Genomic DNA, 23419 nt, shown 5'->3' on the forward strand with positions numbered 1-23419 from the left:
ATGACACTGAAACTTTTATTGGTAGGTTTATGGCAGGGTTGTTATATGTTGCTTCCCAGGCTATTCCTAAACATAGGCCATTGAAAAAAATCACATTGTAGAGCCTTGGTGGATGGAGGATTGCAACAAGGTGATTTGTGCCCACAACTGTGCTTTTCAGAAGGTTAGGCAGTCCTGTACCAGAGAGAATTTACTGGAGTATAAACGATGTAAGGCCTGAATTAAAGGGGTTCTCAGGAGAGCAAAGAGGGGTAGATGGTGGCATTTCTGCGGTAATCTTTCTATGGATATGCCAGTGTCATTGGTGTATTGTCACTTGATGCTACTGAATGGTGTCTGCTATCCAGGGAAGGGTTACTGATTCAGGAGTATGTAAATGTAATGTACAGAAAGCAAAAGTGCTATCAGAGGTATTTCAAAGGGGCAGTAGTGTAGATAATTGCTTGGAGGTTTTCAAACTTCAGCGGCAATCTTTTACTAGTTCGCAAAATGCCACCTTAAGTGGTTGGTCACCAGGTGATGAGGAAGTTGTGAATCATGATTTTGCTTTATGGGAACTGGAAAGTGCATTAGGTAGAAGTAAAAATACGTCTCCTGGGGAAGACAACACAGGATATGAAATGCTCCAGCACTTCCCTAGAGACTGTTGGCGCTTCTTGTCTTTTATAATTTGCTCTGGAAGCAAGGCAAGTTGCCTGAGGTGTGGAAGAATGTACTTGTTGTTCCTATCAGTAAACCAGGGAAGATTTTTTCTGATCCCACTTCCTACAGGCCTATTGCACTCACTTCTTGCTTGTGCAAGATTATGGAGTGAATGATAAATGACAGGCTGATGGCTTATTTGGCGAAGTAGTATCTCTTAACCACAATACAAAGTGGACTTCTTAATGGTAGTCATACTATGGATCTCATTCGACTGGAAACAGGTCTGGAAGAGTTTCGCTCCAGGGAATTATTTAGTAGCAGTTTTTCTTGATATTGAGAAGGCTTATATGTTTGGAAGGGTTTGATTTATAAACTGTAGCAGCTCGGTTTGCGGGCTAGGATATTTTGGCAGCTGTGTGATTTTTTTGCACAGCTCGAAAATGCGGGTTTGAGCAGGCTTAGTTTTGTCTGAGGCTTGCCTGGTGGATAACAGAATCCCTCAGGGGAGTGTAGTTAGTCCCACCCTTTTTAATGTGATGATCAATGACTTTCCTTCTGTTATTCCCCCTGGAGCTGCTGTCAGCTTATATGCTGATAACTGTGCCATGTGGATTTGGAGTAGATCTCTTCAGGTTACTGAAACCCAACTTAATGTGGCGTTGAGTAGACTGGGAGAATGGGGAGACTCGGGGTTTTCATTTTTCTTTGAATAAAACTGTAGGTATAGTTTTTTCTCGGTGGCAGTGCTCTATAATTAATTTGCAGTTATATGAGGAAAGAATCAGATTGGTGTCTAGCTTTAAGTTTCTTGGAGTGTATTTTGATAATACATTGACATGGAATGCACATCTTGATTCTGTGTCCTGGAAAGTAAGATTAGGCTAAATATATTGAAGGCTGTGTCTGTAAGCACATAGGGAGCAGATAAGAAGATCCTTTTGATGTTTTATTGTGCTTACATTCGATCTCTGTTAGATTATGGCTGTCAGGCCTGCATCTCGGCTTCTTTCACTTTGTTGCATCAGCTTGACGTTATTCAGGCTCGGGCTCTGAGAAAATGATGAGGGCTTTTGTCACCTCTCCCCGTGTTGTTTTGAAAGGAGCCAGTAGAGAATGGCCATGTGATTTACAGCATGGTTTTCTGAATCTTTTGTTATGGGATAAATTGTGTGGTTTTCAGGAAGGTCCATTATGTGGCCTATGACTGCTAGAAGTTTGGTGATTTTGAGAAGTTGAAACGCTGTACTCCCCCGTGTGGTTCAGGTTTGGTGGTTACTATGGAAATATGGTATAGTTAACACTGTTATTCCAAGATAGGTTTTTTCTAGTTATTGTAGCTGGTTGTGGATTCCCCCTTTGGGTGGATATACATATTAATGAGTTACGGTCTCAGTGGTCTGGTGCTTTGGGGATAAAGGATATGCCTTTAGAGTATGTTTTTTGCGGTGGAGCCTTTGTTGCATGATTTACACAGATGGCTCTTGGGATTCTGCTGATGGTAGACTGAGGGCTGTTTATTGTATTCCTAGTTTTGGGATTTGAAAAGGGTTTTGATTATCAAATTGGGGATCAGTAACAATGGCAAAGCTGATGGCCATTTTAACAGCTCTTGAGTGGGTTAAGGATGTCAGACCTGATCATGTTCTGGTTTTATCTGATTCCCTTTTGGGATTTCTGGCTATTCAAGCTGGTGGTACAGCCTGCAAGACTGATGTGGTTAATGAAATTTAGCCCATAGATACAAAACTTTGTTCCATGGAAATCTGGGTTGGGTTATGTTGGATTCTTCGTCATGTCGGGATACTGGGAAATGAAATGGCTGATCTGCAAAAAATGCTCTGCTGCACTTTGTTATTGATTACTCTTTCCCTATGTTCCAAAGGGAAGTTAAATGTATGGGCCAACTGTCATCAGCCACATCAATCTTGCAGGCCATACCACCAGCTTGAACAGCCAGCAATCCTGAAAGGGGATCAGAGGGAAAAGTTTAATGTCTCCAGAGGGAAATGTTTAATGAATGGCAAAATTGGTGGGGATTTGGTGGTACTGACTGCAGGGTGTTTGTCCTACCTTGAGGGATTTTCAGATTTTTAGTTAGCCAGGTTGAGCAAAACAAGTTCGCCTTTTTCAGGTACTAACAGGACATTGTGCGGCACACGGTAATCTTTTTGGCATTGGACAGGCAAGTTCTGATCTTTGTGAAGTTTGTACGGTACAAGAAACTCTAGATCATGTTTGCTTGAGGTACAGGGTGCAATGAGTGTTTTTTTTTTCCTATTCTTTGGCTGCTGGGGGAGTTCTTACTGGCAATTCGGGAAGAGCTCTTTAGGATTGTGCCTTATGGACTTCAGTGTTACCTGCCATTTGGCATTTTTTGGCAAGCTTGCAATCTGGTGGGCCTTTTGTGATTTAAGAAGGTTATTCCCTTTAATTGTCCATAGGTGGTGGTATTAGGGTTTTTTTTGGCCTTGCTTCACCATTAAACTCAAGAAGAATAAGAAGGGTAGTGGCAGCGTTTTTGGCCACCCTAGACAAGTAGCTCTGTAGGCAATCTCCATAACCCACACTGGAATGACAGACAGTAACCCACCATAGGTAAAATAACTCTTACTGCAGGCCATGGGTTTTCAGAGTGGTTTATTGAGGGGAAAATAACCCACCATGGGTGGGAAAAACGTTCCACAGACAACATGCTAAGCCATCATGAGTTGTTCCAGAAAATAAGCCAGCACCAGCTAGCATGTGGTGTGAAACCAGCCAGTGGCTTGCCATAGGCCATCTACTGAGACCACAGCTGAGGTAAGATTTAATGGTTCTTCTCCCATCACAACTCATTTTCACAACTCATACTCCTAGCATGAATACCACCTCTATCAGCAGGGTAGGTTTTCTTGGCTTCTTCCAGGAGTCAAGATTACAAACCACTTGAGATTGCTTGGTAATGCATTAAAAATTAAAATAAGTATGTGTTTTGCAGGAAGGGACAAAAGATTTCACAACCGTCTGGCTACAGACTGGAAGGCAAGGTGATCCTATGGCTACAGAGGAAAGAAAAAGAGCTATTTTTTAGGCTAAGACCCTATTCTCAAACTATTTTAGAAGTGGTAAAATCAAGAGATGATTTGCTGCATCAGTTCCATGTAGTGAATGTTGTTTAAACATTCACCTCAAGTAGTGAGAGCATCTCTCATAGCTCGTCCTCCCGCATGATATATTTTTCATGGCTGGACCTGCATGGAACAATCAGGATAGAAGGGGGCTATTATCATTGGTTCCTGTAACATGATTGATGGCTCTGCCCCATTCCTCCACTCTTCCACAGCAGGAAGGAAGTCAGAAGCATTTCTAGTGACCTGGATAGGGGGCTATGGGAGTTGGTCCCCTCCTTCCTCTGAGGGAGAGAGAGAGTCTTCTTGGTGGCTTACCCTGAGGTTGCTGGCAATGCTAGTCCTTCTCTGCTAAATATGTCAGTGTGTGATGGAATTAAATGCACTATATTGCTTGCACTACTGAGTTTGAAGGGTATTCCAATTTCCGGGTTCCCAACTACAGAAGAAGAAATCCACAAATGGACTTCTACACAGTCAATGCACCAAGCCATCCCTAGCAGCCTCCCCACAGGCGACTGCTTCATGGGGGTCAGTTAGACCCAGCTTGCTTTCCCCTCCCCCACACTGTTGTTGCTCTTACCCCTTATTCTGGCTTCTGAACAACCCTGCAAGGTGGGCTAGAAGAAATAATGGCTGGCTAGGTGGGAGGGAATACTATGGAAAACCACCTCAGCATTATTGCCTTATGTAAAACAACTCCACCCTCCAAAACCAAACCATTAAAAATGACAGTTCCAAGCTCTGCATGATGAATTTATTCAGGAGAGGAGAAAAGAGCCCATCAGTCTGGTAAGCAAAAGGAAGACGCAGTCAGTGAAGTCAATGGGAGGGGGAGGTTCAAAGTAAATGCACTGAAGGGGATGGGAGACCTTAAGACTGCTACTCTAAGAAGACTTACAATGCACTCCTATGCATGCCTACTCAGAAGCAAGCCACACAGATTTCAATGGCACTTACTCCCAGGAAAGGAAAGCATTACAGCCAATGAGTTTACTCAGAAGTAAGCACTCCTGTGTTCAGGGGGATCTCAGAACCCATAGTGGAATAGGAGAGAGGCAGAAACGCTCACTGGAAGCATGGTCAGTGACCTGCCCCCCCTCCCACCAATGTGTTGTCATGACAATGTTATTCAACACCGCCCAGCAACACCCCCTCCCACATGCCCACACAAAGTGGCACAAGGTGCTAAAGGGGAAATACACAGGGGGGAAATGGAGATTTCAATCTCAAGCACAGAAAATGCTGGGTTTTCCCTGTTCTCAGATAACATGGGAAGAGGGAGGGGAAGTTGTGAGATAGCAGCAGGAGAGCAGTGTCGTTGTTTAAAGCTCCTGTGAAAACCAGCAATTAAAGAAGAACAATCCTGCTAAAAAAAAAATCTCAGGTGTGAAGAGAGCCTAGGGCTCACTGTAGTGCAGCAAATGTCAGCTCCCCCACCCAACAGTTCATGAGGTAAAACAGATACAAACGCTTCATGGTTACTTTTCCTATCCAGAATTCTTGAAAAATGGGAATGAGTAGTCATCAAAGAGACAAAAACCTCTTCTCCCACTTACCCCTTTCTATTTCTTATTATGGAGGCTTATATTTCAGTGACAATTATGTGACTATTTTTTATGTTGATTTGTTTAATATTGCAAGGGATTTCTGAACAGAAATAGTATATGGAACTGTATCTGGGTCCTCTGGAAGAGCCTCATTAAACCCACTCTCTTCCACAGCTTCCATAATTAAGAGTCCACCAGTAAGTGCAGGCAGCTTTTATTTGTAAGTCTTTGCCTTTAGTTACAGCACTGACAAGCAAATACACTGACTTACAACTCATGGTAACAAATTACACCCCCCCCCCTTTAAATTACAAAAATGTGCCACTCTCCCCCTTTAAAGTACTGGCCTTTCAGGCAGCAACCCTTCAGTTTTCCTTCACTAGTGGTTGTCCATTCCTAGGGAAGTAGCTCTCCAGACCAAGCAGCAGGTGGGGCTCTTCAGGTTTCTCACAGAAAGATGCTAAGCCCAGACCTGGATAAGCCTGAAGTCTTCCTGTGGCTGCCAAATGGGAATTTCCACATTTCTAAGCAAAGGAAGCCCTCAGTGTAGCTGCAGGTGAGGCACTCCTCCAGCCTCTGCCTAGGTAGAGTGTGTGTGTGTGTGTGTGTGTGTGTGTGTGTGTGTGTGTGTGTCTGTCTCTCTGTCTGGGTGTGTGTCCTCTTACAAGCAACTCTCACCAGCCTGTCTGCCCTTATTTTATTCCTCCCACCACCCTCCTCTTCTTGCTCCTTCCCAGAGCTTATACCAGCATCTTGATGAGGCCCAGCTGTTGCCACTGAGGCTTCACTCTCCCACAGCTGTGCTGTGCTACCCTTAGCAGCTCAAGCCAGCCCCGGCTAGTGCACCGTTTTAACTTTATACTCAGACCCAGCTGCCTCTCTGCCTAGGTGTTTTCAGCAAGAGAAGGGGGATGACTTGGTCTGGTGAGTCCTGGCAGGCTGTTACAGGAAAGCTGCTGTTCTACCACTAACATCCAAAATTATCCTTAGGGGTGCAGCTTACGGGATTGTGAACAGTCTTCAGCTGAATCAAAATATATAGGACATGGAAAATTTGTGTTCAAGATTTTGGCTCAATTGTTAATAAGTACCTCTACTACTGAAGTTAAACACACACACACACACACACACACACACACCTTACACTCAAATTTAACTAACATCTATACTGGGAAATAATTTTTAAAAGTCGAACTGATCATATATAACAGTTGTTTGCTATGCTGGACTCCAGCCAATCAGGATAAAGTGACTTCATACTAAAACCTCAACAAGGGGAAGAAGTACTTACAAAGTCTGTTCTGACTGATGGTTGTTTGGGTTGAACCTATAAGACGGAAGTTGCTCAATATCGGCTTTTGTCAGTCCTCTTGGTTTGGCCTCTCCCAGTCTTTCTGCCAAGTTCAGCAGTGCCTATGAGATAAATCCACCCTTTTAAAACTCACCTGGTTTAACTTCAGTTGCTCCTTTTCCTATCACATAATTAATCAGAGATGACCAGCAAACCAGAATTTAGATAAGACACTGAATTTAGCTGTTTTTGGTGCAGGATTTGAATTGTCCAAGAGTACATAAGAGGTGTGATAACAAGGCCCTGCATACAGCAACATTCACAATTCTGAGTGATAAAGAAAATTCTAGAAATCACTTCACTTAACTATACTGATGGAAGCAACTGTATTTTGTAATTAGAAAACAATTAGAAGCCTAGCAGCCCAGAAAAATGTATTTTGTAATTAGAAATCTAGCAGTCTTCAACCTGTATCTAGTGGCAATAGTTCATACCAATAGTTGGTTCAGTAGAAAGCAACCAATTTTTCTCCTTCCTTCATCTTCTCCTGCAACCCTCTGATTGAGGGCTGTACTGTACCTGGCTGCAGGGGGTGGGGGAGGGATCTCCTGAAATCCCTTGCACAAGATCCTTCCACCCAGTTTCAGGTTCCTCCCCCCACACTTACAGCCCTGTACAGCACAGCACCAACGGTTTAGGAGCTGCCTTGTCCCTATCCTTAGGAGAGGGGTTTGGGTAGTTACCAGGAGGAGAGAGAAGAAAGATCAGTGTTGTGAGCTGCCTTCCCCTCATACAACCATTGGCTATAATCCCACAAACTGAAGAAATACATTTCAAAATTAAGAAATCAAGTCTTGTGGACATACTTCTATAGTATTAACCAACCTCATAGTTTTCTACTTCACCGTCATCTACGTCCAGCTCAAAACTGAAGGCAGGGCCAACTGTGGGGGGCACTGGAAGCATTGATCTGTGGAGAGAGCCAGTATCATCATTTAATACTAGCCAAGAAGTCTGCAGGCTCTTAAAATGGATGAACATCTTGAATTCTATTCTAGTTCACTACAAAGTCATGCAATCCATTATTGCAGAAGTCTACAATAAAATTGACTCCCTTGCAGTATTATGCATTGTTACATGTCTAATGCTAACAGAGATCCAAGGGTGTAAATCCAGTTTGGAATTGTGAATTTAAGGGTTTTTTTTTAACTTCAATTCTTATTATTTGATTTATACCCCACTCTTCAACTGGTTTCCCATGGTGGCTTACAAAAAAGTTAAAATTACAGTAAAACAGATTAACACAAAAACATTAAAACACTACAAGGCAGCTAAAATGTGTATACCAGCAAATTGGAAAAAAGCAGCTGCTCCAACAATGTCTGAATGTTATGGCAGAACATTGCAACCTTATCAAAATTAACTTATTACAGAAGATCAAGGAAAGGACAACAGAGAAATATGTTTATTGAAAAACTGACCTCCTTTATTTTCTTCTCTTTACTGTGGAGTGCTTCTTGTTCGTTTTTAGTGTGTAAAGTATATTTTATATGTTTTAGAAAATATAAGTTTGTAGAAAATTATTTTAAAAAACAAAATTATTTTAAAAAACAAACAAAAAAAAGGCCTCAATATAAAACAGTATAAAAGCAGTCAGTGGAATTAAAACAAACATCAAGCAGCATGAAATAATGTTGAGCATTTAAAAGCCTAGGAAAATAATAAAAAAAGGCCTTTGCCTGTTGCCACAATGATATAATAGCATGTTGCAGGTGTGCCTCCAAGGGAAGAGTGCCTCACAGTTGGGGTGCCACTACTAACTAAGCCCTGTTCCCTGTAGCCACCTGCCACTTCGGCAGGACTTTTGAAGACAGCTTGGAACTGAAGGGAAAGAGTAAGTCCTTTAATCTTGATTAAAACTGCGAGATAAGGACCATCCAACTAGTTTACTGCACCAACAAGAGCTACTGGACTTTTTCACAGACTAATAGCAGCGGTGTAGTGAAGGCAGGGCTCACAGGGATGCTGACATCATCTGCCACCCCCTCAGAATTCCTGGTTCCTTCCAAGTTCAGCTGTAATCTTCACAAGTAGCTGTGGGGAAATTAATTTTCCCAACAACAGTGTATTGTTCCTTGTTGTCATGTGAAGTATTTTGAGGTGGCTTGGTCTTGAATGGGCGATAAAGACCCATTAGCTTTACAAACTGTGAGGTATTGGTCCACGTTCATAGTCTCTCTCAGAATATTGTATGTAGACAACCCTAAGCTACAGTTTAACTAAAGATGTTTAGATCCTTCCTACAACAAGATGCCATGTGAGAGTATTATTAACTTCTAAACTCTAAGACATATGGAGTTTTATATTTACCAGAAATCACTCTCTCAAATCAAGTATGTCTTTCTTTACTATTCAAGAATCAGCATAACAATACTAAGTACAAAGCTTATACATGCACAGATTTCATACACACGGTATTTTAAAAATCATCTTAGGGCGCAATCCCATGGCCACTAGTCAGCATCTAGATGGCCATAAGATATGTTGGTTTCTGGGAACCAACCTTGGAGCCCGTGCTCCGAGGTTGGTTCCCAGAGAACCGACTTTCCCCCATTCCCACGCTGCCTCGCAGGCAGCTCAGAACAGCCCTGCGCTTGGAAGAGGAGCGTGGAGCAGCAAAAACGGGGTGTTCTGGGGAGGGGAAGGCAGAAATGCTGGTACAACACATTCAATGTGTCATCCAGCAACCGCTTCCCCTGCTCTGCCTTCCCACGGCTAGACAGCCGAAATTGGCTGTCTAGCCACAAATGTAGGGTGGCTGAAGCATGGAGGGGACAATCCCTTCTGTGCTTCTCCTGCCCTGCACTGGGAAGGCGGTCACCTCCGGCTCCCTCCGGTAATGGCTTTAAGCAGAACAAACAACAAGTGTCAGTACTAGGCTTGTCTACAGGCAGTTAAGCTGGGGGGTAGCTGCTCCAAATGGAGAGCTCCTGTGTAGTATGTTTTGAATATCCTTTATATACTTTTTGGAGGCTCTTAGACATGTCTAGATTGGTTTTCCTTTATTTATGTCCCATTAACATACATTCCTAAGGACACATTTCTGTTCCTACATCACCTGTCTAAACAATACTGCTAAAATCCAAACCTCTTAATAAGATAAAAACATTCCAGAATTCCATGGTATGTTACAGATGTGTTTGTGACACAAGAATTATTTCTCTGACTTCATCCTTTCCTGTGAGTGTATTCTCAAAGCATCTCTTGTATTTACAATGGGAGAAGTCCCATCTTTTACCTTTTCTGATTGCATTCCCTGCTTTTATGATCAATCTAACTGCTTTATTGTCCTATTTATGATTTTGAGTTAGGTCAATTAACAATAGAAGGGCTTGGGCAGGAAAACTTCCCACAGGCATGTGACCTTCATCTGTAACACTTATGACCATAGTAAAGGCCCCAAAACAGCATTTACACTGATTTTAAATGACAATACTTGACCCCTCCCCTAAAGCCCTTTATATGAAAGCAGCATTATGCCTTTGGGGGCAGCTATATGCCTGACTTTTTGGTAAAATGGCATCATCCATCCTAAAGCAAGGGAAGAAGGTGGGTTCTTAAGACAAAACAGACTTACAGCACATATGGTAATAGGCTGGGATGGTAAGGGGGTGGCAGTATTGGCTGTTGGGATCGGTATCGGTTGCGTCCTGTGAGTCTACGAGGCATAAACGGTGGATAAGGCTAGAAGAAGTAAGGGGAAAATGTTTTAGTCTAATAAGCTGTGAAATGAGATCACTCCAGTGTAGCACTAGTTTTTAAAAGAGTTTGCACCACAGTATATCTTCCTTTAGCGCTACAATTCAGTTTCTGACTTTCCAAAATGGATGAATTAAGTCTGTTAAATAAACTTATCCTAATTCCATGAAACATATGGCTAATTTGTTTTCTATTTTCAGCAGCTGCACATTTTGATGTACTTTATTCTAATCACCTCAGAATAATTTTTAAAAAGCAGATTTAGAATGCATACTGCAAAATGAATCATGGTAAAATGCTGAAAACCATCACTTACTACTCCAAAGGACACCTCCTGGTGTAAAGGGTCATGCGCTAAGAACTGTAGAGGGGCTGAGGGAGGCAATGCTGGCGGATGGGCTGAAGGTGGATAGGTGAAACTTCCTACAGGAAGATGGTCTCCAAGCAACTCTACTTCATTTTCTATCCTTTGGAGAGGCTAAAGAAAAAACAAAACAAAAACCAGTCTATGTTTAACCTTTTAAAGATATACTTTGCTGCTATATTTGCTGAAAATAGTTATTTGTTAGACATATCAAATACATATTACAGTACAGACATGTTCACACTATCTTGTGGACCGATGCCGTAAAGAATCTCATTCTGATTCTGAATACGTATTGAAATTCAGTGCTTGCCAGCCGTTTCAGTATAAATGCATTATTACGCAGTATATAATGCAACTTTTTTCCAGTATCACGCAAGTGAGAACATTCACTTCTTCCAGTATTTATATGCACAAGTGCAAGTATGTGACATCTGGGGAAGATCTACACTCATGCTTTATACCATTATTGTACCGCAGTGATAACTGTTGAGGCACATGACAATGTCCTTATACTTATTTATTTATTTATTTCATTCATTCATTCATTCATTCATTTCATTTCTATACCGCCCAATAGCCGAAGCTCTCTGGGCGGTTCACAAAAATTAAATCCAAACAACACACAATAAAACAATTTAAAATATACAGAACATTAAAACCACAATATAACAATTGTTGTTGTTGTTCAGTCGTGTCCGACTCTTCGTGACCCCATGGACCATAGCACGCCAGGCCTTCCTGTCCTGCGCTCTCTCCCGGAGCGTGCTCAAGTTCATATTCAATGCATCGGTGATGCTATCTAGCCATCTCATCCTCTGCCATCCCCTTCTCCTTTTGCCTTCAGTCTTTCCCAGCATCAGGGTCTTTTCCAGAGAGTTTTCTCTTTGCATTAGGTGGCCAAAATATTGGAGCTTCAGCTTCATTATCTGTCCTTCCAATGAGCACTCAGGGTTGATTTCCTTTAGGATGGACTGATTTGACCTCCTTGCAGTCCAGGGGACTCGTAAGAGTCTTCTCCAGCACCACAGTTCGAAAGCATCAATTCTTCGGCGCTCAGCCTTCCTTATAGTCCAGCTCTCACAGCCATACATTACTACTGGGAAAACCATAGCTTTGATTAGACGGACCTTTGTTGGCAAGGTGATGTCTCTGCTTCTTACTATGCTGTCTAGGTTGGCCATAGCTTTCCTCCCAAGGAGCAAGCATCTTTTAATTTCATGGCTACAGTCACCGTCTGCGGTGATCTTGGAGCCCAAGAAAGTAAAATCTGTCACTGCTTCCATTTCTTCCCCTTCTATATGCCAGGAAGTGATGGGGCCAGATGCCATGATCTTCGTTTTTTTAATGTTGAGTTTCAAACCAGCTTTTGCGCTCTCCTCTTTCACCCTCAACAAGAGGCTCTTTAGATCCTCTTCGCTTTCTGCCATTAGGGTGGTATCGTCTGCATATCGGAGGTTGTTGATAATTCTCCCAGCAATCTTAATTCCGACCTCTGATTCATCCAACCCGGCGTTTCTCATGATGTACTCTGCATATAAGTTAAATAAGCAGGGTGACAATATGCAGCCTTGTCGTACTCCTTTCCCAATTTTGAACCAATCGGTTGTTCCATGTCTGGTTCTTACTGTTGCTTCTTGACCCTCGTACAGGTTTCTCAGGAGACAGGTAAGGTGGTCTGGTACTCCCATCACTTTAAGAATTTGCCACAGTTTGTTGTGATCCACACAATCAAAGGCTTTAGCGTAGTCAATGAAGCAGAAATAGACGTTTTTCTGGAATTCTCTTGCTTTCTCCTTGATGCAGCGAATGTTGGCGATTTGATCTCTAGTTCCTCTGCCTCTTCTAAACCCAGCTTGTACTTCCGGTAGTTCTCGGTTCGCATACTGCTGAAGCCTAGCTTGTAGGATTTTGAGCATCACCTTGCTGGCATGTGAAATGAGCGCAATGGTGCGGTAGTTTGAACACTCTTTGGCGTTGCCCTTCTTTGGAATTGGAATGTAAACTGACCTTTTCCAGTCTTGTGGCCACTGTTGAGTGTTCCAGATTTGTTGGCATATTGAATGCAGCACTTTAACAGCATCATCTTTTAGGATTTTAAATAGCTCGGCTGGAATACTGTCATCTCCGCTAGCTTTATTGTTACTAATGCTTCCTAAGGCCCACTTGACTTCACTCTCTAGGATGTCCGGCTCAAGTTCAGTGACCGCACTATCATGGCTATCAGGGACATTCAGATCTTTCCTGTATAGTTCTTCTGTGTATTCTTGCCACCTCTTCTTAATCTCATCTGCTTCTGTTAGGTCTTTGCCTTCTTTGTCCTTTATCATGCCCATCTTTGCACAAAACGTTCCCTTGAGATCTCCAATTTTCTTGAAGAGATCTCTAGTCTTTCCCATTCTGTTGTTTTCCTCGATTTCTTTGCATTGTTCACTTAAGAAGGCCTTCTTGTCTCTCCTTGCTATTCTCTGGAACTCTGCATTCAGTTGCATATATCTTCCCCTTTCTCCCTTGCTTTTCGCTTCCCTTCTTTCCTCAGCTACTTGTAAAGCCTCATCAGACAGCCACTTGGCTTTCTTGCATTTCTTTTTCTTTGGGATGGATTTCGTTGCTGCCTCCTGAACAATATTACGGACCTGCGTCCATAGTTCCTCAGGCACTCTGTCTATCAGGTCTAATCCTTGAAATCTATTCCTCACCTCCACTGTATATTCATCAGGGATATGATTTAGGTCATACCTGAACGGTTTAGTGGTTTTCCCGACGTTCTTCAATTTAAGCCGAAATTTTGCAAGAAGCAGCTCATGATCTGAGCCACAGTCAGCTCCAGGTCTTGTTTTTACTGACTGTATGGAACTTCTCCATCTTTGGCTGCAAAGGACATAATCAATCTGATTTCGATATTGACCATCTGGTGACGTCCATGTGTAGAGTCGCCTCTTGTGCTGTTGGAAAAGAGTGTTTGCTATGATCAGCATGTTCTCTTGGCAAAACTCTATTAGCTTTTGTCCTGCTTCATTTTGTACACCAAGGCCATGCCTGCCTGTTATCCCGGTGATTTCTTGACTTCCTACTTTAGCATTCCAATCCCCTATGATGAAGAGGACATCTTTTTTTGGTGTTAGTTCTAGAAGGTGTTGTAGGTCTTCATAGAACCGATCAACCTCAGCTTCTTCGGCCTCAGTGGTTGGGGCATAGACTTGAATTACTGTGATGTTGAATGGTTTGCCTTGGATTCGTACTGAGATCATTCTATCATTTTTAAGATTGTACCCCAGTACTGCTTTTCCCACCCTTTTGTTGACTATGAGTGCTACTCCATTTCTTCTAAGGGATTCTTGCCCACAATAGTAGATATGATGGTCACCTGAATTAAATTCGCCCATGCCTGTCCATTTGAGTTCGCTGATTCCCAAGATGTCGATGTTCAATCTTGCCATCTCATGTTTGACCACCTCCAGCTTACCTTGATTCATTGATCTGACCTTCCAGGTTCCTAAACAATATTGTTCTTTACAGCATCGGATTTTTTCACCACCAGACACATCCACAGCTGAGTGTCCTTTCGGGTTTGGCCCAGCCGCTTCACTCTTTCTGGCGCTACTTGGAAATACCCTCTGCTCTTCCCCAGTAGCATATTGGACACCTTCCGACCTGAGGGGCTCATCTTCTGGCGTCATCTCTTTTAGCCTTGTGATACGTTCCATGGGGTTTTCTTGGCAAGAATACTGGAGTGGGTTGCCATTTCCTTCTCCAGTGGACCACATTTTGTCAAAACTCTCTGCCATGACCTGTCCGTCTTGGGTGGCCCTGCACGGCATAGCTTATGGCTTCACTGAGTTACGCAAGCCCCTTCGCCACAACAAGGCAGTGATCCATGAAGGGGCAATATAACAATACAACCACAATAAAACCTAGCAGCAGTGCAAGAGTTTAAAATACAGATTTAAAACAGCAAAGATAAAAATTTAGAAAGCTAAAATGCTAAAATGCCTGGGAAAATAAAAAGGTCTTCACCTGGCGCCGAAAGGAATACAATGTAGGCGCCAGGCGAACCTCACTAGGGAGCTCATTCCAGAGCCGGGGTGCCACAGCAGAAAAAGCCCTCCTCCTAGTAGCCACCCGCCTCACTTCCTTTGGCAGGGGCTCACGGAGAAGGGCCACTGATGATGATCTTAAGGTCCGGGCAGGCACATATGGGAGGAGGCGATCCTTCAGGTAACCTGGCCCCAAGCCGTTAAGGGCTTTGTACTGTCTATACAGTACTGTATACTGTCTTTGTAGTGGCATTTTCCCACTTCTTATACTATATTATCCCAAACCTCATGTTGGCTTTCTTTACCACTTTCCTTGTGCTGTATGTGTCCTAGCTGTGCACTCCCATTGCTGGTCTTGGATGTGTCCTAACACCGATTGAAGTTCCAATAGCCTATTGCTGTGAGATAGGAGTGTGTTGAGGTTTTCAGCGGGTTCAGCTTTACTCAGTGCTGGTGACTCCACAGAGGGGCTGTGAGGAACCCTATTCCCTAAACGGTTTCAGCACCTTGGATAGTTCCTTTAGAGTTCTGACTGGTTCTAACTAAAACACAGAATGGAAACAAAGCCCCTCTATAACTGGAGCCACCAGCCTGCACTGGCCAGTCACCGCCATTTCACACAGCATTTCCTAGCTCATTTATCTTTTTTAAGTGGGATTTTCCTGTGCAGGTTTGCACATATGCAGGTTCGCAGACACCAGGAAATTGGGGGGGGGGGGTGTTCAACATGGAATCTTGAGGTGAACTACAAAACTGCACCCCCCATCCCACCCTTTCCCTGAAATATGTTCTTGTGCCAGAAACTCAAACACACACACCAGTGGCTCTTGAGCCAAGAAAGAGGCGGTGAAAAGAGGGGGAGAAAGTGGGGGCTGGGGAGAACTTACAAGAGGGGAAATAAATAAATGTAATGGCTCCAGCACAATAACGACAACATGTAAATTTTTCATCCTTTCATATAGAGGAACACTTGGTAAAATGTCTGGGGGGAGGGGAGTAATGCTAATGTGTATACTCTGGGAAGATGCGTGGGTGGTTGCCGGCAGTGTTTTTAAGTGACAAGAAGAAGGCACACAGACTAGGACTCCCTTTGCCTGTCACTCAAGCTTGCTCTCTCCCCAGTTATCCACCCCTTTCAAGGAAAGCTGATCGCAGATCTTTCTAACTCTGGATGGGCGAAGAAGGGGGATACCTGGGCGCTGTGATTAAAACAGGCACAGAGTTCGGTTGGCTTCAGCTGCTGCCACCCCTGCTGATGAAAGGGAGAAAGCACTTTCTAGTTCCCTTCTCCTCTCTACGCTGGGATCCTAAAAACATTCGGAATGCTCACTCACTGTCTTATTTTACAAGGAGTAGTGTGCTCCTTTCATCCTCCTCCTCCCTCTCCTCAGTAGTACCCCCCCCATCCAAGGCACACTACTTTTACAGAAACATGCATACACACTCCCTCTTCAGAGTGCTCCCCTCTGTCTAAAGCAAGGACCTGCTGTGTTGTCCTTATAGTTAGGTGGACTAGCCCACTTGCTCTGCACATGGGGAGTGGTGTGGTGGGGGGCAGCAGCTGCAGGAGAGGGGCACCAAGCAAGCAGAGGGAGGAAGTGGGGGAACCTGTAGATGAGTGGTGGCAGAAGGAGCAGCAGTTAGGACTGCAGCATAAGAAATGTGTGACTTGCAGTAACAGAGTAAGTGATTCTCAATACCGCAATAATTAACACTGTGTGCCCTACAACCTATTACTGTGCAAGATGGAAATTGCATTACCATGATGGGTTCATTACTAAATGACACTGTGGGCTTCTTCACACAAAGCTTTTATCCTGCTATTGAGATTGCTCACTCGTGGAAGTTTGTGGGTCTGTTTCATGACATCATCAACCTCTAGGGCACATCCAGAGGTATTTCCTGCTTATTCCACCTCAAAAAGATCCAGAACTAATGAACAATCTTTTTAACTTGGAATGTTATGTGATTAAAACAGCCACTAGATGGCGCTGTTTCATTGAATTCTATGCCACCTTGAAAATTAAAAGCTCCCCCTCTCAGCAATCACGTGGTCGCTGTCGAAAGGCTCCAGAATGGGAGGACTGCACAGGTTTTCCTTAGTGTAAAGCCAGCCAATGTGTAGATCTGGCCCTGGTGTTTGCCTACTATGAGCTTTTATACATGAGACTGTTAATTGCTTTATCTACTTTCAGTTTAATCAGAAAAGTGAGGTCTGAGCTCTACACAAACAGCTTTTCCTTTCCTATTTTTCCACTACATAAGCTTTAGGTGGCACTGTGCTATCAGAGTATCACAATTACACATGTAGGAAAATACATTTTCATTCACTTTCAGAAATAATACCCCCTTTCCTCCACACTAAATAAACCCGGGGAAGTGCTCTTTAAAAACAGAAGTGAAACTGTTGAGTCACAACGTTGTCTAAAGAACCCATAAACAACCATGAGCAAGGGATCACGAGCACATAATAAATGCCTTGTATAGAAAAGCTCTATTAATAACAATTACTTTTTTTCCTTCCTAGTCTGAGGTTGTCAGAGGGGTGTTCGTGTATATCAGACTGTAGTTTTAAAACTGGGGCGCAAGAAACCACACTTTGAGGAGCATTTGATCCACAGATCACATTACATATGAGGGGTTGGATCCAGATTTAAGTGTGTGCAGCAGAGATGGTGGAAGCGGGCTTTCCCGCTCTCCCCTCCTCACTGCAGCCTCTCCAGACCCTTGAAAATACCACACAGAAGATCAAGGGACCCTGCTGAACTGAAAGATCTGTAGAGGAGATCCCTGAAAATTGGGTGGAGGAACCTTCTGTGAGCAGAGCCCTTCTGTCAATGGAAGGGCAGATCCTGAATTGAATCCTAGATTCCTAATGTTACAGGGTAACATGTAAAGCTATGTAATTTACATGTAATGCTATGCCTCCTGTCCTGAGAACCAGTTATCAGGCCCTCCATTATGGGAAACCCTGTCCTACATTCACTTCCATTGCAGCCTTAATAGGATTACAACCTTAAAAGCTCAACTTTCCAGAAACAAGAGTTGGTTGTTTCATGGCAGATCACTGTGTTTTGTTCTCTATGAGATGCAATGTGAAATTGCTTGATAGGTGAAGACATATTCATCTCTCTCCTGACTTGCATTTTAAGTGGATTTCATCCTGTGTACTCTGGCAAAACATTTACTGTTTTCCAAAGCTTCCTTGGTCAGAATTTTGAAGCAGCTGCAATGATTCCAGTTTTGCTACAGCTCTGGATCCTCCTCTTGAACATATCTCAAAGTCACAGTAGATCATGATGCTGTAATAGGGGCCATGCTCACTAGAATGGAACGTAATTGTTGAGGCCAACTTCCTGTTCATGAAAATGGTCACATCAAGAGACAGAAACCGTAACAGCACTGAAGCAGTTTCAGTTCTTCCCAGAGGTAGAGTCAAAGCTAAAAATGCTTCATTTGTCTCCTGAGTCCCTCACCATTCAAATAACCATGACCTGCAATTGCATTTAAGGTTCTTAAAAGTCCATAAAATAATACAGAGTAGCTCTTCAGAGTTGTCAGATATACCACCCTCTTTTTTTCAACACTCTCTGAAAGAAACACTGAAGTGTTTTTTTCTCCAACACATTGCTGGAGTACACACTTAGAAGACTCTCCCCCCACACACATTTTTCTAGCAGAACGGAAGTGAAAATGGTTAAGGCTACATCTGCCTTTGCAGGTCACAGACTCCTGTACTTAAAGGCCTACTTTCACTTGCAAGAGCCCTCGAGATTTTTGGCTGAACATACTCCACTCCTCTTCTAGACAGCCAACCAAGGCATGCAATCTTAAATCCAGTGTTCTAGAACCAATTACTGGAGGAAGTTAGGAGATATTTTTCCCCTTAAAATAATACCTACCGACCGTGACTGCTGCGTTTGAAAGGGAAGAAATTGGCCTGGAGGTGGCAGGTGTGGAGTGTGATGTGGAGAGAGGTGCGGAGGGTGCAAAAGAAATGGATCATTAGAAAGAAGGGGTGGGAAAGCCGCATATGGAACCGGTAAGTGTTGAACGGAACATGCCTGAAGCATCTGCAAAAGAAGAGAAACATTCATAGCCTTACACAACATATGGTATTTGGATGCTCTTAACATTTGTAAGGAGCATCAGAATAGAACATCGCATGATATATTTATATGTTGCCACATAAGGGATTGCCTCTGCCCATGAATAGCAGTAGCAAACTTTATTAGGCAAATTAAGTCAAACGTTAGTCAAATTTGAACTTATACAGACTGCAGAATTCATCTTTCCTTGGAGCACAATTTGCATTATCTAGGCTCAAAATTTAGGTTTTTTTAAACACGGAGAACATAAGGATTGTATCATACAAGTACATCCTTTTTCATGGTTTGAGCGTTCTTAGTTATGTAAAGGTTTATGGCCTTCTCTGCACCCATATATGTGATAAAAAGCGAAAGAACCTTGTAATTTAATGCTGACTTGCCTTGCCTTGCCTGCAAAATGGTTCAGGATGCTGTAGGCCTGAAGCACAGGGCTCTGTTTCTTTTTTAAAATGTATTTATTTTTTCAAATAATTACAATAGTTTATCAAAATAATTCTGCAACTCCAGTCAAACTGTTACACATTCAAAATGTAAGTATATAAATATCAATACGGTGAGACTATTATCTATAATAGTAACATTATACAAATAACTCAAATATAAACCTTATAAATATATAATATTGTATTGTACCCAGCATTACACATGGAATAATATTATTCCTTTCAAAAGGAAATAAACCGACTCCATTTTTTTCTATGAACTTATTTTCCTGTTATTTCCCTTCCCTAACTCTATGTTAGTTACTTTGATCATGCATGCCATGTCCCACCATCTGTTAGCCCAGTGATCAAGTGATGGAAGACTACTTTTTTTCCAGTTATAAGCAATGGCTGTGTGAACTTGTGCACAACCATTTCAACATCCTCCTCCAGTACCAAACCCTTAATGTAAGACTGGATAAATTACAAGTTTAGAAGCTTGAAGAAAGGGGGATTTCCTCCAATGCTAACTGACTACTACTTTGAAATCTCGTTCTGTAACCCTTCTGATTTCTGTGGTGATAAACCTCGCCTGTGAGAATCGTCACAAAGTAAATAAATTATGCTTCGTTTTTTTCTCATATCCCTTATGAATCCCACTATGACCATCAAAATACTGTGACAATGTTAACTTCAATAAGAAATACTGACAGATATTTAAAGTATTAGATAGTCTGGATGACACCTTGGGATACTGCCCATGCCACCACAGACAGGCTGTCCTTGCAAAAAATCTGACTGGGATATCAAATATGGAAAAAGCATTTTACTTGGGTTTTATAACAGCAGTTGGTCAATACTGTGGAAATTCCCTCCCCTTCCAAGTTTTTCAATATTTATAATAAAAATGGGTACAGTGTACACAGCCAGAGCCTAGATGTAAACGACTTTAAGAAATTAACACTCAGAATACGTAGGGGAAAACCTCAGTAATAGTCTATTCTTAAAGTAATTATGTTTGTAGAATATGCATCTCTAACCAGATAAAATGGACCACAAGAATTGTAATATGTTCAATTATAATGCTGAATGTGTCATCGCATCTTCTAGATCCAGAGCAAACATGATCAGTAGACAGTCTTTGTTTGAGCATGCGCTAGAGCAAGGACCAACAGATTATTTTGGCTTCTAGAACTTAATCATCTTTCACAGAGAATTAAATCCATCATTTACAAACATTGGCATTTGGTCCAGGATATACTGGGCTGTACCAGCTTTCCAGTTGTGGGTTTTCATAGGATCTCAAATCTGGGTGACAAATTGGTCCATACAGATGTTTTTCACAACATTCCCTGTGCTCAGAATGTCAGTGCCTACTGCAAGTGTTGTCCACAATCTTTACAGATCAAGGAGTTCTGTAATCCAGTGGACAGTAAGAAATACATTTTCAGATCATTTACGAATTGCAGTTCCAATCATGTCATCGATGTCATCAAGTGTCCCTGTCCCAAGTTATATGCGAGTTAAACTTCTAGAGCACTTAGGCTGAGATTACTGAGCGTAAAAGCAAAATACATAACCAGAACATTGAAGCGCCACTGACCACCCACTTCATGTAGCAAGTCATCTACCTGATTTGTTAAGGTTTTTTTTTGCTTTGGAACATATTCAACAGATTCCTTTCAAATACACTGCACTGACAGAGATATTGGCTAAGAGGGAAGCTGTCCGGATACACAAATTAAATTCTATGGCCCCAACGGGCCTCAGTGACAAGTTAGATCTGTCTATCTTTTTGTAATAAGTTCTTGTAATTTGAGGTTTTTTTTAAAGAAGTGTTTTTGTTCACCATTTTTTTCAGCCACTGCAATTATGTTTCCCTCATATCAATTGGATCTCATCCTGTAGATACAGCCAATACTGTACTTTAAACAATAATCAGTCCCTTTAAATATTTTTCTTGCTGTAGCTGTCTTTGATTATACTATATAAACCAATTCCTTGGCATTTTCTTTTGTTGAAGCCATGATATACCTCCTACATGCTCAGCATTAGCGTTTAGCAACATGATTCAACTGGGAACACACTAGGTAAAAATTTATTTTAGAAACCAGAAGCTAATATACTTTCAGTGACTGTTTTGGTTAAGCATCCTAAAGATGCTTGTCCTAAACCATGTTGTCTTATTTTAGGGCAACAAAATAAGCTTTCATGCTGGAGTTAACAAGCTTCTGTAACAATCTTTTGAAGCACTCTGATTTATTATTTCTTAGAACAGCCTACAGGTAACAGCTTAAGACATTAGCTTTTTTATACAGCATTATTTCAGGCCCCCTTTGAGAATTATTCATGTTCCCCTTGTCTTTCATTTCATAGCCTCATCAAGCATGGTGTAAAAGAGTAACATAGTTTGAATACTCTGGTCATATAAACAATAGTTTCTTCTGAGGAAGTGTAGAAACATCGGATTCTGGAGTTGCCGCCATTCACCTAAGAATTTATCCAAGACATTGACCCAAGATAATCTTGGGCTGACTCATCATTATGATTTGTACAAAAGGGATATGTATCCATTGTATTGATTGATGTACCAGCATCTTTACTATTGCTAAGTATGATAATTTAGAGACGGTATTATGTACATATACATGCGTTGGTTTCTTACCCAAGATAATCTGGGCTGGCTCTTTAGATTGTTTTAAGTGAATCAATTTATGTTGTAAAGATAATTGCACCTTTTGAACTTATTAATGTATGAAATTTCTTATCACTGAGCTGGTTCAATGTATATATACACAGGTTGATTCACCCTGACACTTGGGTTGGCTTATTAATGTCATGTCCTGTTGAAAGTGATGTGCATTTATTCAATTGACTATGTATGACTGCCTGCAAGTTTGGCCAATATTAGTATTTAGAGACAGTGTGATGTGCATGTAAACTACTGGATAGCCATTTTTTCCTGTAAATTTTATGGTCATATTTTGGTTCTTATAATCATTTTTAGCATTATAATTGAACATATTACAATTCTTGTGGTCCATTTGATCTGGGTAGAGATTCTAAGGAGGGTTCCCCTCCCCCTGTTTTGTTTTGAAGAATATCCATAACACTCATTTCACCCCCTGATAAAGTGCTCTTACACGAAGGATAAAATCCTATAAACTCTTACTTAGGAGTAAGTCCCAGTAAGGGCGACTTATTTCTAAGCAAATACATGTAGAATTTGTGTACACTATCTTGACCTTATGCAGCCTCCAAAGCGATTTTAAATGCTTCTCTTCAAAATCAAGTTTAGAGAGCTACTTACTGGGGGAGGCACACTGCAGACAGGGAGATGCTGCCCACTGAAAACAACAGAACACACTGGGACTTGCTGTGTGTTGCAAGCTGGTATGTGTTGGCCTGTGCAAAGTGGAATCCCATGTGGTGCCACTGTGGTCACTGTGTAGGAAACAGGGACTGGGCCCTGGTGGATCTGTGAAGAAGAACATAAGGAGCTTTCAGCAGGTCAAAATAAAACGAAAAAGATCGGACTTTCAAATTAAAGGTATGAAAGCATTTGGGATGAATACTTTCTGATTTTTCACAAGAGCACTACATGCCAGCGTTGGGATGCTGGTCAAATTCACCAGTCAGCTATTGTCTACTGGACTGCAGTATGGCTACTTGACTAGCTATATGGCTAGTTTCCCCTACTGACCTGATGTTGCAAATGCAGGCACCTTTGAATAGGAACACAGGGTTAAGGAAGAAGAAGAAATTAAACACACAAGCAGAGGTCTCCAACCACCTAGTAGGAGAAGCCCCAATTACACAAGAGTGTCCTAAATCCTCTGCATTTACTGCAGGGAGGAGATGCCTCCATGGGGATATGCAATGTTTTTAGGAGGGGCCGGAGGCATTTAGAGGACAGTTTGGTTTTGGAATTGGTTTTACATTACACTCTGTTCATGTTAATAAACTAATGCTTTAAATATCAGTATCACTAAGTCAAAATTGATGAGACAATTTTAAACTTTTTTTTAATACCAAAAACCAAGTTATGCAAAAATCATATGCTGGGGTGATGTTGTGACACAGCAGGGCCGCATCTATATGGCACTGCTTTGACCCCTGCCCTGTTGCAACTCGG

General features: G+C 42.0%; 1 protein-coding gene across 8 annotated transcripts in view; it reads right to left on the minus strand.

The window, feature by feature from the left end:
• Window positions 1-23419, minus strand: part of LOC146352694 (E3 ubiquitin-protein ligase RNF38-like) — a 61912-nt gene that overhangs the window by 8529 nt on the left and 29964 nt on the right. For all 8 annotated transcript variants that reach the window (XM_084834660.1, XM_084834655.1, XM_084834661.1 and 5 more), the window contains 6 exons: window positions 22595-22762; window positions 18656-18826; window positions 10669-10830; window positions 10231-10337; window positions 7479-7563; window positions 6594-6715 (listed from right to left, as the gene is read on the minus strand). In XM_084834660.1, the coding sequence (XP_084690786.1) occupies window positions 6594-6715; window positions 7479-7563; window positions 10231-10337; window positions 10669-10830; window positions 18656-18826; window positions 22595-22762 (815 nt within the window). The remainder of the gene's footprint in view (window positions 1-6593; window positions 6716-7478; window positions 7564-10230; window positions 10338-10668; window positions 10831-18655; window positions 18827-22594; window positions 22763-23419) is intronic.

The sequence above is a fragment of the Heloderma suspectum genome, chromosome 2 (assembly GCF_057233095.1).
Source record: "Heloderma suspectum isolate Gila_16-S chromosome 2, 16-S_ref, whole genome shotgun sequence".
Taxonomy (NCBI): Eukaryota; Metazoa; Chordata; class Lepidosauria; order Squamata; family Helodermatidae; genus Heloderma; species Heloderma suspectum.